At 45.8% G+C, this 14,577-nt stretch overlaps 1 protein-coding gene across 2 annotated transcripts in view; it reads right to left on the bottom strand.

Annotated features, from left to right (window-relative positions):
• The window catches only part of LARGE (like-glycosyltransferase), a 573,542-nt gene that overhangs the window by 117,411 nt on the left and 441,554 nt on the right, over nucleotides 1-14,577 (bottom strand). For both annotated transcript variants that reach the window (XM_006865236.1, XM_006865235.1), the window contains exons 7-8: nucleotides 6,155-6,267; nucleotides 4,410-4,535 (exon numbers count right to left, since the gene is read on the bottom strand). In XM_006865236.1, the coding sequence (XP_006865298.1) occupies nucleotides 4,410-4,535; nucleotides 6,155-6,267 (239 nt within the window). The remainder of the gene's footprint in view (nucleotides 1-4,409; nucleotides 4,536-6,154; nucleotides 6,268-14,577) is intronic.

The following is a 14,577-nucleotide window of genomic DNA, read 5'->3' as shown; positions in this document are numbered from 1 at the left end:
GGACTGCCAGAAAGAACAAATCTGTGTTGGAAGAAGTACAGCCAGAACCCTCCTTAGAAGCAAGAAAAGCAAGACTTTATTTATGTGCTTTGGAGGGACCAGTTCTTGGAGAAGGACATCATGCTTGGATAAGTAGAGGCTCAGCCCAAAAGAGGAAGACCCTCACTGAGACAGTGTGACACAGTTGCTGCAACAATGGGCTCCAACATACTGAGGATTGTGAGCATGGCATAGGACTTGGCATGTTGCATTCTGTTGTATATGGGGTTGCTATAGGGTGCATTAGAACCTATTCAAGGGCACCAAACAACAATTCTCCCTAAACTATTACACTTCCACTGCTGTTGATTAAGAACACTGTTCTCATTAATCACACCCAATTTCTTTGTAAGCCATCTCTCTTTTGTCTCTGGCTACTATTAAAATCGGAGTCCTGGTGTGGTGCTGTGGGTTAATGCGCTGGAGTGCAAAGTCAGTTTGAAATGCAAGGCTGGCGGTTCAAGATCACCAGTTGCTCCTCGGCATACTTATACAGGGTTGTTATGGGTCAGAATTGATTTGACCGGCACTTAACAACAATGATTAAGATCACTTTTTAAATAGGGTACTACAATTTCACTCCCACAGGCTTTCTGTTTATTTAAATTGAGTGGCTAACACTGCTTCTGGTATCTGTGGGGACCTTTGAAAAGTTCTGGAAATTTTCCATTCACTATCTCTTAATAGTGCCTCACTTCCAATTTATTATTTCCTTCTGAAAAGCTAATTAAAAACATTCAAATATCTTAACTTCTCCATATCTCTTTTCTCTCCTTATGGCAGTTTAGATAATTTCTTTAACTATCTCTTCCAGTTCACTAATCCTGTCTTCAACTGAGAGACTCAGCTGGAATCTACTGCTTACTACAATCATTTAATTTCTAATTTCAATGACTAAATCTTCCACTTTTAAAAGGACTGTTCATCTCTGAGACTCTCTTATTCCTCCACTCTACTTTCAATATTTTCTTCTATTTCTTTCTCTCTTTCTCTTTTAAGGGTAGGGGTTTGGCTTGGGCTAGAAGTAGGGCTTACTCTAGTTTTAGGGTTAGAGTGTATTCTGCAGTTTCTATCTTTCCTCACGGTGGTTAATTTCCTTGTGTGTTTAGTGACTCCTGATTGAAAACTCATGTCCTTTTAAACCTTCAGAATGTTTCTAAAAGTTTGCAATGAATTTAAACTTAAGAGGGCAGGGGTAACGGTGCTTTCTGTGAGACTCTGTGATTTTCCTCCTGGGAAAGTAACCTGAAAGCACAGTCAAAGAAGAAGAAAGTTTCTATGGACAAAGTGTTTCATTACCAACAGAACTGATATTTGTGAAAACCTGCAGAACACCCAGCTCAGGAAATGACTAAGTAATGCTTGATCTGGCCACTTAACGGAATGACATACTAACAACGGGACATGCTAGTTCTGAACCCTGTGGTTGACCCGGAAAAGGCTTATGACATAGCACCAATGAAAAGCAACAGATACAATGCTGCTTGCGTTATGGTTAGAAACAAGATGTAATACGAGGAGACATCAAAAAGTTCTTGGACATCAGACGGAAGCCAATTGGAAAGGGCTGATTTAGAAAATCAAGTGCAGGGCTCCTTTTTTTTTTTTTTTTCCTTCTGAAAAACACTGGCTTGTTGTTAGTAGTTGATTGAGCACTGCAATTTTTCATGCAATAGACTTTCTTTGGATGCATATGAAGCCCTGGAGGTACCGTGGGGCAAGCGTTCTGTTGCTCATTGCATGCTTGGTGGTTCAAATGTACCAGATGGTCCACAGGAGACTGACGAGGCTGGCTGCTCCAAGAGGACTATTTATAGCCTCGGAAACCCTAAAGAGCAGTTCTACTCTGTTCTATAGGGAGGGTCACTCCAAGTCTGAATCGCCTGGACACTGGTGGGTGTGTTTTATTCAGTTTTATGGATACAGCGAATAAACCATACTCCTATTGGAGTCCTGGTGTGGCGCTGTGGGTTAATGCGCCAGACTGCAAAGCCGTTTGAACTGCAAGGTTGGTGGTTCAAGCTCACCAGCTGCTCCTTGGAAACCCTGTACAAGGTTGCTATGGGTTGGGATCGACTCGACGACACTTAACAACAACAACAACATATCTTCCCTCTTAGACACAGCCAGTGGGGTGAATGCCCTTGCTGCTCCCATAGGCTTATGTGTATATCTTTGTTTGGTCATTGAGTGCTCTTGGTGGTGTTGTTAGTCTGCGGTGCCTTCAGGTGCAAGACAGTGAACTGCTACTTGCTCGTGCACCATCCCTAGGATTGCCTGTGGACTCACCCATTAGGACGAATAGGATTTTCACTGGCGGACGTTTGGAAGTGGATCACCAGGCCTTTCTTGCTTGTCTATCTGAGTCTGGAAGCTCTGCTGAAACTTGTTCAGCATCACAGCAACATGCAAACTTCCAGTGACAGACAGGTGGTGGATATAGACAAGGTGCACTGGCCAGGACTCGAACCTGAATCTCTGACTTGGCGCTCTTCCCACAATAGGTGCAGCTGTTGTTGTAAAGTGCCGTCGAGTCGGTTCCGACCCATAGCGACCCTGTATAGGGTTTCTGAGGAGTGACTGGTGAGCTTGAACCACTGACCTTGTGGTCCAAACTGACTTTGCAGGCCAGTGCGTTAACCCACAGTGATATTCGGACTTAACTCTGTTTCAGTCGTGTAATTACTCTGGCCACACAACATCACTCATGTTCCTCTTTCACACTAGGGTGTCCTTTCGTGGCTCTACCTTCACCCTGAAAACCTGCCAGTCTGACCTGAAGGGACATGGTCTGAGACACTGGAGAAGAGCTGAGCTGGCCCAGCCTCAGACCTGACCACAGACATTTGGGCAAGCCAATGATGGCCACAGGACCCCCCCCCCCCCGCCACCTGTTTTCACCCCTCAACCAGCCAAGCTGCAGACCCAGTAGCTAAACGGTTCTTGATCAGGCTATTATTTGAGGAGCTTGCTACATAGTGCCATTTATGGCAATAAATAAGAAGCTCTGGTAGCGTAGTGGTTACGAATCGGGCTGCAAACCACAAGGTCAGCAGTTTGAAACTAGCAGCTGTTCTGCGGGAGAAAGATGAGTCTTTCTGCTCTTGTAAAGATTTACAGCCTCGGAAACCCTGTACAGGGTCGCTATGAGTTGGTTCCGACTCCACGGCACATAACCACCACCACCACCATGGCAACAAATAACTGATAGGGCCTGTCTTCTTCATCTACTCAGGTTTAAGAATTACGTTTGATACCTGGAGGCCCATGATAAGGACTTTTCTGCCACTGTCCTTTCTCTCCAAGGCAGAACGAGACATTGATTCTTGATTCTTGATTCTTGTGCCTCCCCCTGCCCCATCCCCCACTGCAGCTGTCACATGCTTCCTACTCCTTTCCCAACAGCCTTCTCTCTCTCTCTTTGTGCCCTAGTGCTGCTATAAAAGACAAGCTGTGAGTGGGTGCCTTTAAAACCAGACATTTCCTCTCTCCCAGTTTAAGAGCCTACAAGTTCATATCCATAGTGCCGGCTCTGGAGAAAGGGCCTTGTCTCTTTTCAGCATCTATCTCTTGGCCCAGCATTCCTTGGGAAACTCCATGTGTCTTGGCCTTCATCTTTCCTTGGATCTAGCAGCTTCTCAGTACAGGGGGCCCAGGGCCAGAGGATGTACTCCACTTCCAACTGTTCTTTCTGGGTGGCAGTGGGTCCCTCTGAGCTCAGCTTATTCCTCTCTCCTTTTATAATTCAAAAGACATTGATTCCTAGTCCTGTACATGGCACCCAACCTCATTAGCATCCAAGAAGTGAAGATTTACAACAGAAAGGGTAATTACATCAGATGAGAACTGATCACATCAGATCACATCCTGGGGGTGATGGCATCAGGTTAGATCTCAGCATGGAGGGAGTAACTACATCTTAACTGCTAAACCACTGAGAACGCTGGTCCAGCCAAGTGGACAAAAAAACCCGTAAACTATGGCCCCATCTAAGTCAGGCAGGCCTTGCATGGACGAACTAACTTCTTTGTCTCCAAATCGCTAGAACCTGGCACAGAGAGGGCCTTCGATAAATGTTTTTATGTGAACGAAACGAATGGATCTCGGGAGCTGGCATGAGCTGAGTCTGTTGGCAGCAGGTGTTAAGAGGAAGAGCCACACCAGCCAGCTCCTCTGCATCTGATTCTTACCCCCGGAGACCTTCCACTTTCCTGAAAGCCCAAATGAGAAATAAAAAAAAGAAAAGAAGGAAACCCCGAACCTTTATCTCTCTCACCACAGTACACACAAAGCTCCCAGCCATTCAGCCCCTCAGCAGGGCCCCCCAGGTCTGGCTCCCTCCACCCCTGCAGGACCACCCCCGCCTTCACCTTCAGGTCAGACACGTCCCTGTAACACTGCTCGGAGCGGGTGTGGTCTGACAGCTGCACGTTCCAGAAGCAGGGCAGCTGATACACCAGGAAAGGGTTTTGTTTGATGACTGCATTAAAAATATCCTGAGGGAGAAAAAAAAGTCCAAGTCACATTCACAACAGCCGGGTGGGTTTCTGCTTGTTGTTTGGGCTCGAGAGGCATCGACTGTGTCAGCTAGGGAAGCCCTTCTTTTGAACCTTCTGCTTGGATATGAGCTGGCTTGCTCTGAGGGTTACGTCCTGTTTCTTTTATCTCTAGGAACCAACCAATGATATCTGGGGAGAGATGGAGAACGACTGCCCAGGGTCAACCAGAAGCTCATGGGCCTGCTGGTCTCAGAAAGCCCCAGCCAGCAAGTGTACCTGGGGCGGTCAGCGAGCATCTTTTCTACCCTGGGCAGGCTATGATAAATGAAGTACCGCCCCCTCCTCAGGAAGGAGCACTGCGCCATCCATCATAAGTCTCTTGGACAGGAAACTGAATGATGACAAGTTGCTCATTCAGATGGCTGAGACAAATTGCAGGTCCTCAGTGGTAGCAGCTCTACCTGGGGCTTCCTGCGGACTCAGTGATGGATGGTCCTTGGAACTCTGCAGGCCAGGGTGCACAGAAGACGCATTCCCGATTTCAAAAGCCAACACAGGCCTGGCTAGGGACACTCTAGTTCTTTTGGGCTGCTTTCCAAGCCCAGCACTGGGCCATACTTATTAACTAGTTGTTGACAGGCAGTGCTGGGAAGAGACTTATGGGCTTGCATGGCAGGAGATGGAGGAATAAACTATCCTCACTGGACATGAACACACAATTGCTAGCTTGTGGGGACACACTTGAGTCATTGTGGCCTGACTTAAAATATGATGATGGCAGACCATTTTCCCCTCCGGTTTAAACCAGCTACCTGGGTATGTTTTAACTCATTCATTATACCATAGCTCATGTTTGGAGAAAGGGAAATGAGTATCTAGCTGCTTGGGAAATAGTGAATAACAATGCCAAAGGAAAATAGCCAAGTAACTCTACCAAGTTTTTTTTTCTTGCTTCCTCTGTGTGAGGAACAAAGAAAACTTTGCAGGAATTCGACAAAGGCAGTGACTGGACACGGAGCTCAGGTTCTGAAGACAGAGGAAGAAGTAAAAAGGGAGAGACCCCAGAGAAATCGTCTGTGCATTTCAAAGTGGCCTTCTCCACCACAGGAAGATCAAAACCTCAATGACTTAAGTCTGGCAGATTCATGGCTAAGACTCAAGACACTTGGAAATGCAAAATGAAGGGTTTTTGTGAATTTTTGTTTAGAGTTCAGGTGGCCTGGGTTACAAGGGGGTTTCTGCAGCCAACTGCTCTTTCCAAATGTCATTTCCCTTGAGCACAGGGACTGTGCTATAGGGACTGAGCAAAAAGCTCTGCCGTCAACTCGACTCACTGTAAGAGCTCTGTGGCTCTGTAGGATCAGCCCTGTACTGTTAACCATAAGGTTGGAGGTTCGAACCCAGTAGCTGCCCCACAGGAAAAAGGACAAGGCTTTCTGCTCCAATTAAGATTTACAGCCTTGCCAACAATAACAACCATAATTACCTGCTTGCCAGATGGGCAAATGAAATCATATTAGGTAAACATGCTTTCCGCTCCCATAAAGATTTCAAGGCTGGGAAACCCTATAACAGGACACTGAGAAACAACTTCATATCCTAACCTGGTCTCTCACCTGGTCAGCTAAGGATGTAGACAGCATTCCCATTAACTCTCTCTCCGCGGTCAGCCTCCACATCTGCTCCCATTTCATTTTCCGCAGCTTGTCCAAGAGCAGTAGGATCACCCCTAAGCAAGAGCATCGAAGAGACGAGAAAAAACCAGCAGTTAGACAGAGAGTCACGTACAGCTGTACCTGACACCAAGACCGGCTGTCAAGGACAGAGTCAGTCTTCTCAACGTTCCTCTGGCAGAACAGCGCAGTCTGGGCCACAAAAGCCTCAGCCTTGGCCAGTTACCTGGTATGTGACTTCAAACACATGTTCCTCTGAAACATCCTCTTCGTATGGAGAAGAGTAACGCAGACCACAAGGGATGGAGTGAAATGGATAAGAGAGCCAAGCATGGCGCCTGGGGAATAGTATCTTTCTTATACTCGGTAGGTTTCTTTCTCTCCCTTCCTCCAGCCCCCAAGGACAGGATAACCTACTTAATATAGCTGATGGATGGTTATTTGTAAAGTATATTGCAGATCATTTATTTTTACAAACAAAAGAAAACATTCAAAAAACCAAAACACCTCCATAACATTAGCCCCTGGATGGTGCAAATAGTTAAGTGCATGACTATGAACTGAAAGGGTTGAGTTCTGAATCCACTGAGAGGCACCTTGGAAGAAAGGCTTGGCAATCTAACTTCAAAAAGAATAGGAGACACTGGAAATCCTACAGAGCACAGTTTTGACACACACAGCGTTGCTATGAGCTGGATTCAACTCAATGGAAACCTGTTAGGTGTTTTGAGTTTCATGGCTTTATTCTGAGTACATCTTTGCCAATTTTCTTGCCAATTACTGACAAGCCATATGCACACATCTCAGTGTGTCTGTTTCCATAGGGACTGCTTTGGCCCAGTGCAAATCAACTTACATCCTACCATCAGTGAAGGCAGTGCTGATGCTGGTATTTAATAGGACCTCCAGAAGCCTTTGGCTTTGTCACAAACTAGTAAAAGAGACTATACACCTCCTCCTCCTTTTCTCTAGCTTCTAGGTTTGTTGGTTTTTACAGAAAAAAAGACCTGGGTGGAAAGAGATTGGAAGGGAGAGGCATTTCCAATCGACACCCTTTTGTTAAAATGCTAACAGGACACAATGTATTATGCAGATAAAAAGAGAAAAATAAATTAGTTAAAATATGAAAAAGGGAAAGTACATTTTGACTTTGCTGAATAGCTAAGAAGCAACTGCAGACCATCAAGTCTGATAGAGTGGGCAGAGAACACACCGAACACAACGTGAAAAGCCAGGTGAATTTCCCCACAGGCCACTGCACTGGATGGAAAGGAAGCACCCATGGGCCCCCGCAGCACCTTTAGGATGCTTAACTCAGCAGAATGGGCAGTGGAGAGAACTCCAGGAAGCTGAAAAACTATCTTAGTTGGTATCTGATACACACATTTCTAAGATTGTAGGAAAGAAACAGATTCTCCCAACTCGCACATAAATGTCAACTCCAACACTTTATACTTATTCCAGTGGCCTAGATGTGGCTGCAAAGCATATTCACCATTAAATGAAATGCGTTTAGGGCAGACAGAGTTGTAATGAGAAATATGATCATGGGAAGGATGCAAAGATGTCTGAACATTTAAATCAGCAGGGCAGGGCACTAACAACTATTATACCTCTCTGTTATGCTTTGCTCATGGGGTACCCCCACCCCATATCACTTCATCCAATGCTCACAAGATCACTACCGGAGAGATATCACCATCTTTATTTTACAGATGGGGAACCACTGAAGCTCAGAAAGGCTAAGTCAAATGCTTGTCTGATTCACAGCTCAAAAGTAGCTGTGCCAAGATCTAAATTTGGATTTGCCTGATTCTAAAGCCAGCACGTCTTCCCCTTCACCACACAGCCCAGGGCCATGAGACTTGGCCCATGACTCTTTCCTCGTCCACTCCCCGCTTCTGTGTACGCAAAGTCAGGGAGACTTGTTAGGTACAGCTCAGAAAACTGTCACATTCTAGGGAATGTTTAGCAACCAGCTCTCCTGGGAGGGTATGGAAGCAGAACTCCAGGTCTTTTCTTCCTAGCCTGTCCCAGTCTGGAGGTTCCACTGAAATGTGTTCACCATCACATCAACACACATGTCTCCACTGGCAGACAGGTGGAGGCTGCGCAGGAGGTACACTGGCCAGGATTCAATCTGGGTCTGCAGAAGAAGTTTTAGAAACAGTGGAATCCACCATAAACATATTATTTGATTGCTGTTTTGGGGTGGAGAAAGGAGGGGAACTTCTAAAAAGTTTTCAGTCAGCAGACTAGTGTGCTAGAAGTTGCTAAAGTAAAAGTTGCTCCAGTAAACTGTGTGGAAGAGAATTTCACTAAATCTTCCTGCAGAACCTAATTCTAACTGGTTAGATGCTGTGGTTGTCCGGTGCCATTCAGACGCTATTTTGCTCAGAGAGACGCTGTGTCATTAGAGTTGCCCCAGGGGGCTTCCCAGGTTGTAATCTTTATGGAAGCAAATTGTCAGGTGTTTTCCTGTGGAGCCGCTGGGTGGGTTCAAACTGTCAACCTTGTTCACAGCTAGCACTTAACGATTGAGTCACTCGGGCTCATTCATTAGGTTGGATGAAAACCCCCAAACCCAAACCCGTTGTTGTTGACTCGATTCTGTTTACAGCCACCCCATAGCTCTGGTAGTATAGCCGTTACGAGTCAGGCTGCTAACCTCAAGGTCAGCAGTTCAAAACTACCAGCCATTCTGCAGGAGAAAGATGAGGCTTTCTGAGCCCGTAAAGATTTACAGCCTCAGAAACCCTACGCAGGGTCGCTATGAGTGGGAACCAAGTCCACGGCAAACCAGCATCAGCAGCATAGCACAGACTAGAACAGCTTCCTATTGTGTCCAAACCATATGAGGCTCTTCCAGTCTGTCCTATGGGGTGGCTGTAGTCAGAACTGAGTAGTCAGAAGTGAGTTTGAAAACGATATGTACAATTGAGTCTATTTCAATAGGTTTGGGGTCTTTTGGTTTTCATCCAACCTTGAATGAACCCAAACGACTCAGTGGTTAAATGCTAGGCTGCCAGCCAGGTGGGCAGTTTGAACCCACCAGCAGACTCCTGGTGTGACACTGTAGGATAATGCTCTGTTATGCAAGGTCAATTTAAACCCTAAGAACGGTGGTTCAAACCCACCAGCTTCTCCTCAGAAACCCTATACAGGGCCGCTATGAGTTGGAAGCCACTCGATGGCACTTACGAACAACAAGATTTGGTGACTCCTGAGTGGCAGATGTGATTCGGCACCGTTAGTCTAGTTGATGGAAGTGTTTGTCTGGGTTGTTGTTGTTGTTGTCAGGTGCCATCGAGTCGGAATCGACTCATAGCGACCCCATGCACAGCAGAACGAAACAATGTCCGATCCTGGGCCAACCTCACTATCGCTGCCACACTTGAGGCCATCAATGATGCCACCTGGCTGATCCATCTCGTTGGGGGTCTTCCTCTTTTGCTCTGACCCTCCATCTTACCCAGCATGACATCCTTCTACAGCAAATGTTTCCTCTGGACAATATGTCCAAAGTATGAGAGACGAAGCTTAGCCATCCTGGCCTCCAAGGAGCACTCTGGCTGTACTTCTTTAGAACCCTAAGTTCAGAGGACAAACAGCCTCCAAGGAGCACTCTGGCTGCACTTCTTTAGAACCCTAAGTTCAGAGGACAAACAGCCTCCTTCCCGTTTCCCAGCCTTTTCTTTTGTGTGACTTTAAATTACAAACAGTTTCATACCTACAGAAAAGCACAGACTCATATACCAGACACCAACCACCCAGATCTCATAAATGTTAAACACGTATGTAGTAGGTCTTGTATTTCATACTTGTGGGTTAATGCACCAGCCTGCAAAGCCATTTGAACTGTAAGGTCGGTGGTTCAAGTTCACCAGCTGCTCCTTGGAAACCCTATACAGGGTCGCTATGGGTCAGAACCTACTTGACGGCACTTAACAACAACTATCACTTGCCTTGTTACCCCACGATACCTTTAAAATTCAACTCTTAATATTTCTAAACCTTGTTCACTCACTATAATCACTTTGGTTATAATATAAATAGATCACATATTATTTATATGCTCCCCTACAGAGGAACATTTCCAATGTTTTCTTTTATTAATTAAAAAATGCTGTGATTAGTATCCTTACTTATCCAAGCTTGACCAAGGCCAGAGATTCATAGTTGTACAGGACAGCTGCATTGAAGGGTGCTTCTTTTGTCTTGAAACATCTTAAATGGCTTCAACTTCCTTGTGTCTTACATCAAAGCCATCACCGACTCTCATGATCCACATTTCAAATGCCGTTACAGCTTTTCTTTTATGAGAGCGCTTCAGAAAGTTCATAGAAAATTTTCACCAACTTGTGATTCCATTCTGCCATGAGCATTTTGAAGTGTATTCATTTATTTAACTTTTATTGACCACCTATTATGTGCAGACGAACAAAAAATCCATTTGGGCTTATTTATTTCTCTTCCCAATCAGTCACATGGGTTTTATTAAAGAACTTAATTCAGCATGGATTTACAAGATGTGTAATGGTTCATTTTTCCCAGGTCCGTGGCAGAGACAGGAAGATGAGAAGTGTATCAGACATGCAAATGATCATCCAAGTTGATAGCTGTAATGTTGGTCATGAGTTCTGCAAGGAGCCCAGAGGAGTGGGGGGCTCTGACCACCTGACCAGGAGGGGCAGCAGAAGAAAAAATAGGGATAAATGCACCGAGGCTGAAGACAGTGTCAGAGCTATGTAAGCAAAACAAGGAACAAAACTCAAAATTATAATAGAGACCAGGTTTGACAGAGACAGGTGGGAGCCTGGACACTCAAGCCTTAGTCATCTTTCAGGCCTGGAACTGAACTCACCCCCAGGGTTCAACTTTCTGTCAGACAACAGACAGGTGTATGAAGTGAACAGTAACACTAGGGAGGGGCACACTCCTAGAACAATCGATCAGATGGGATCCAAAGGGCAGCGTTTGCCCAGGGATGAAGTTCAGACGGCAGGAAGGGAGAGGACAGGACGGTGAAGGGAAGCAGTAAACACAGGGAGAAAGCCGGAAAAGTGCCTGCCGTTACACTGTGAGGACCACAATCAATGTCACAGAACAAAGCGGGTAAGAACTGTTGAATGCAAAGCTAATGTGCTCTGTACATTTTTCATCCAAATCACAATAAAAAGTGAAAAATCAGAAGACAAAGAACACAATTAAAAAACTAGCAAAGGACCTGAAAAGACATTTCTCCAAAGGCAATACACAAATGACTAATAACACATTTTTAAAAATAAACAAGAAAAGCAAAGAAATAACTCGCGAGTGTGATGGCTGGATTACTTCAACAGTATGAAAGTCAGCCTGTGAGCCATACAGATGAGCAGAGAATTGATCCAGAAGGGACTTAAGAGACCTGCACAGTAGGTGTGCGTCACAATTCTCTTCATCTCCTTTCCTACACAGAAAATCCTATTTGTATAACCCCCTGGGGAGATGGACAAAGGAGTCCGGGTGTGACACTGTAGGACAAGCACTGAACTGATCACTGCAAGATTGGTGGTTCAAACCCACCACTTAATCCTTGGAAACCCTGTATAGGGTCACTATGAGTTGGAAGTGACTCCACGGCACTCAACAACAACAACAACAACATGTAGCTGGAAGTATGGTACCACGGGTTTCAGCTGCCCAATCCCCCATGTGACATTCCCACGGCAGAAGGGATCATAAGTTTGGTGTATTTGTTAGCCAAGAGCGGCACACTCATTGGCAAGTCCTGCTGAGGAAAGCTGGGGAGCCAAGGAAGGCTCTGGAGCAAGGAAATGACTATAACTACATTTGTTTTACAAAAGGCAACCTAAAACACTTTACTACATCACCTCCCTGGCTCCCAGGCCTGCAGTATCGTGCACGTGTGACTATGTGTGTGTATGTGTCTTGTGCCTTAGAGTGCATTCCAACTCATAGCGACCCAAGTGACAGGTGAAACTGAGCAGTGGGAGTTTTCTCACCTGTAACGTTTAAGGAAGCAGATTATGAGGCCTCTCTCCCTTGGTGCTCCTGGGAGAATCTGAACTGTCAATCTTTGCTTAGCAGCTGAACGATGACCCATTGTGCCACCAGGGCTCCATCTATGTGTTTTAGGGTGTTCTACAGGCCAAGTCCTAAAGGAGCTCTGGTAGCGTAGTGGTTACAAATCGGGCTGCGAACCGCAAGGTCAGCAGTTCAAAACTACCAGCTGTTCTGCGGTAGAAAGATGAGGCTTTCTGCTCCCGTAAAGATTTACAGCCTCAGAAACCCGGTACCAGGCCGCTATGGGTCAGAGCCGACTCCACGGCACATAACAACAACAACAACAACAGGCCAAATCCTAACTCTTTAGCATGGAACGTGAGGTGCCTTCCAATACAATTGGCCCCATGGCATAATGATGCTCAACTATCCCTTCCTACTTCTTTGTCAACTTGAAGAGACAATACTCAGCTTGACTTCCTCTCAGGTAAGCCCAGAATGCTTAGGTGTGCCACTCTCCATTCTCCAGGTCAATCCAAAAGCAGAATCCACAATAAAACAAACAAAATGCATAAGCAAGCACTTTACTCTCAGCTTCTGACTTCAAGAGCTTTCACAGTCTCTAACAACTTCAAATCCTCAGAATCCTTAGTGGGGAGGTAGGTGAATACCTTTGTCACCTTCGGGTAGATGTGGTAACTGCAGCACTGACAAGTGAGGTGACTCTCCCAAGGACTTGGGGCTAGTAAGCACTCCTACTTCCCCATCTAGACAAGAGTCTTTGGCTTAGAGCAGAGGTATGTTATGTTAGGTTTACTGCCGTCCAGTAGGTTCCAACCCATAGAGATCCTGCGTGGGTTTCTGAGGGGTGACTGGTGAGCTTGAACCACCGACCTTGTGGTTCAAACCCACTTTGCAGTCCAGTGCATTAACCCACAGTACCACACCAGGACTCCCCAGAGCAGGGGTAGGAACCTTTGTTCTACCAAAATTTATAGTATCATTCGTGGGCCATACAAAATTATCAACTTAAAAATTAGCCTGCTATATCTGATCAAACACTGAATTAATTCACCTCTAATGAGATGGCCCAGAAGCTTTCAGCTTCTGTAAAGATTTACAGCCTCATAAACCATGGGATAAAGATGAGGCTTTCTGCTCCCGTAAAGATTTACAGCCTCAGAAACCCTGTACAGGGTGGCTATGAGACGGAATCGACTCCACGGCACATAGCAACAACAACATAAACCATATACAGGGTCGTGATAAGTCCGAACTGACTCCCTGGCACATAACCACCATCACCAATGTAATGGCTAGAACAGCAGCTGCCTTGGCAGGACCAGACCAAATGATTTGGAGAACCTTATCCAATGCCATGGAGTGCTGGTGTGGCGCTGCGGGTTAATGCGGTGAACTGCAAGGTCGGTTTAAACCAAAACCTTGTCGGTTCAAGCTCACCAGCTGCTCCCTGGAAACCCTACACAGGGTTGCTGTGAGTCTGAACTGACTCAATGGCACTAACAACTAAAACCTGAAGGAGGAAGGGGATTATTTAGGTGAAGGACAGAGAGAGTGAAAGTCAAGCAGACAAGCTTCTCCCTTCAGGACAGTGGTTTTGGTGGAACCTGCTGCTGTGAATTTCTACCAGGTAGCAAATATTTTTCTATCACATTTGAATAGCAAAGGTTAACAGGTAATTACCCATTTCCTCCACTTCTCCCAAAAAGGAAAATTATAAGAGCAAAGAGGCTTCCTAAAGTTGTCTAGCCTGGATGGAAACCGCTGTCTTTCCTCATACATCTATAATTAAGCACACGTTATAAAGGAGCTCTGGTAGCGTAGTGGTTACGAATAGGGCTGCGAACCTTAAGGTCAGCGGTTCGAAACTACCAACCGCTCCGCGGGAGAAAGATCTACTCCCGTAAAGATTTACACCCTCGGAAACCCTGTACAGGGTCGCTATGGGTCGGAACCGACTCGACGGCACATAACAACAACAATACATACAGTAAGTACCCTCTCACCCTCATGATGAATGCAGCAGAGGAGTCTGGGAACACAGGCACTTCTGAAGTAACCACAAGAGGGAAGACTGTGTGTCACGTGAGGTCCCTGGGTAGCACAAATGGTTTGTGCTGGATTGCTAGCAAAAAGGTTGGAAGTGAGAATCCACCCTCTAGATTTCAGGGGGAAGGGCCTGATAATCTACGAGAGGGCTTCAAAATGTGGAAAAATCTCATTAATTTTTAATTCTATGTTTCCTCCAACTTTCTGAAGCCCCCTCGTATGTCTGTAGAGATGAGAGCCAAGAAAACCCTAGGGGCAGTTCTCCTCAGAGACACACGGGGTCGCTGTGA

This window comes from Chrysochloris asiatica, unplaced genomic scaffold, assembly GCF_000296735.1.
Source record: "Chrysochloris asiatica unplaced genomic scaffold, ChrAsi1.0 scaffold00076, whole genome shotgun sequence".
Taxonomy (NCBI): domain Eukaryota; kingdom Metazoa; phylum Chordata; class Mammalia; order Afrosoricida; family Chrysochloridae; genus Chrysochloris; species Chrysochloris asiatica.
This window is presented reverse-complemented; position numbering and strand designations above follow the sequence as displayed.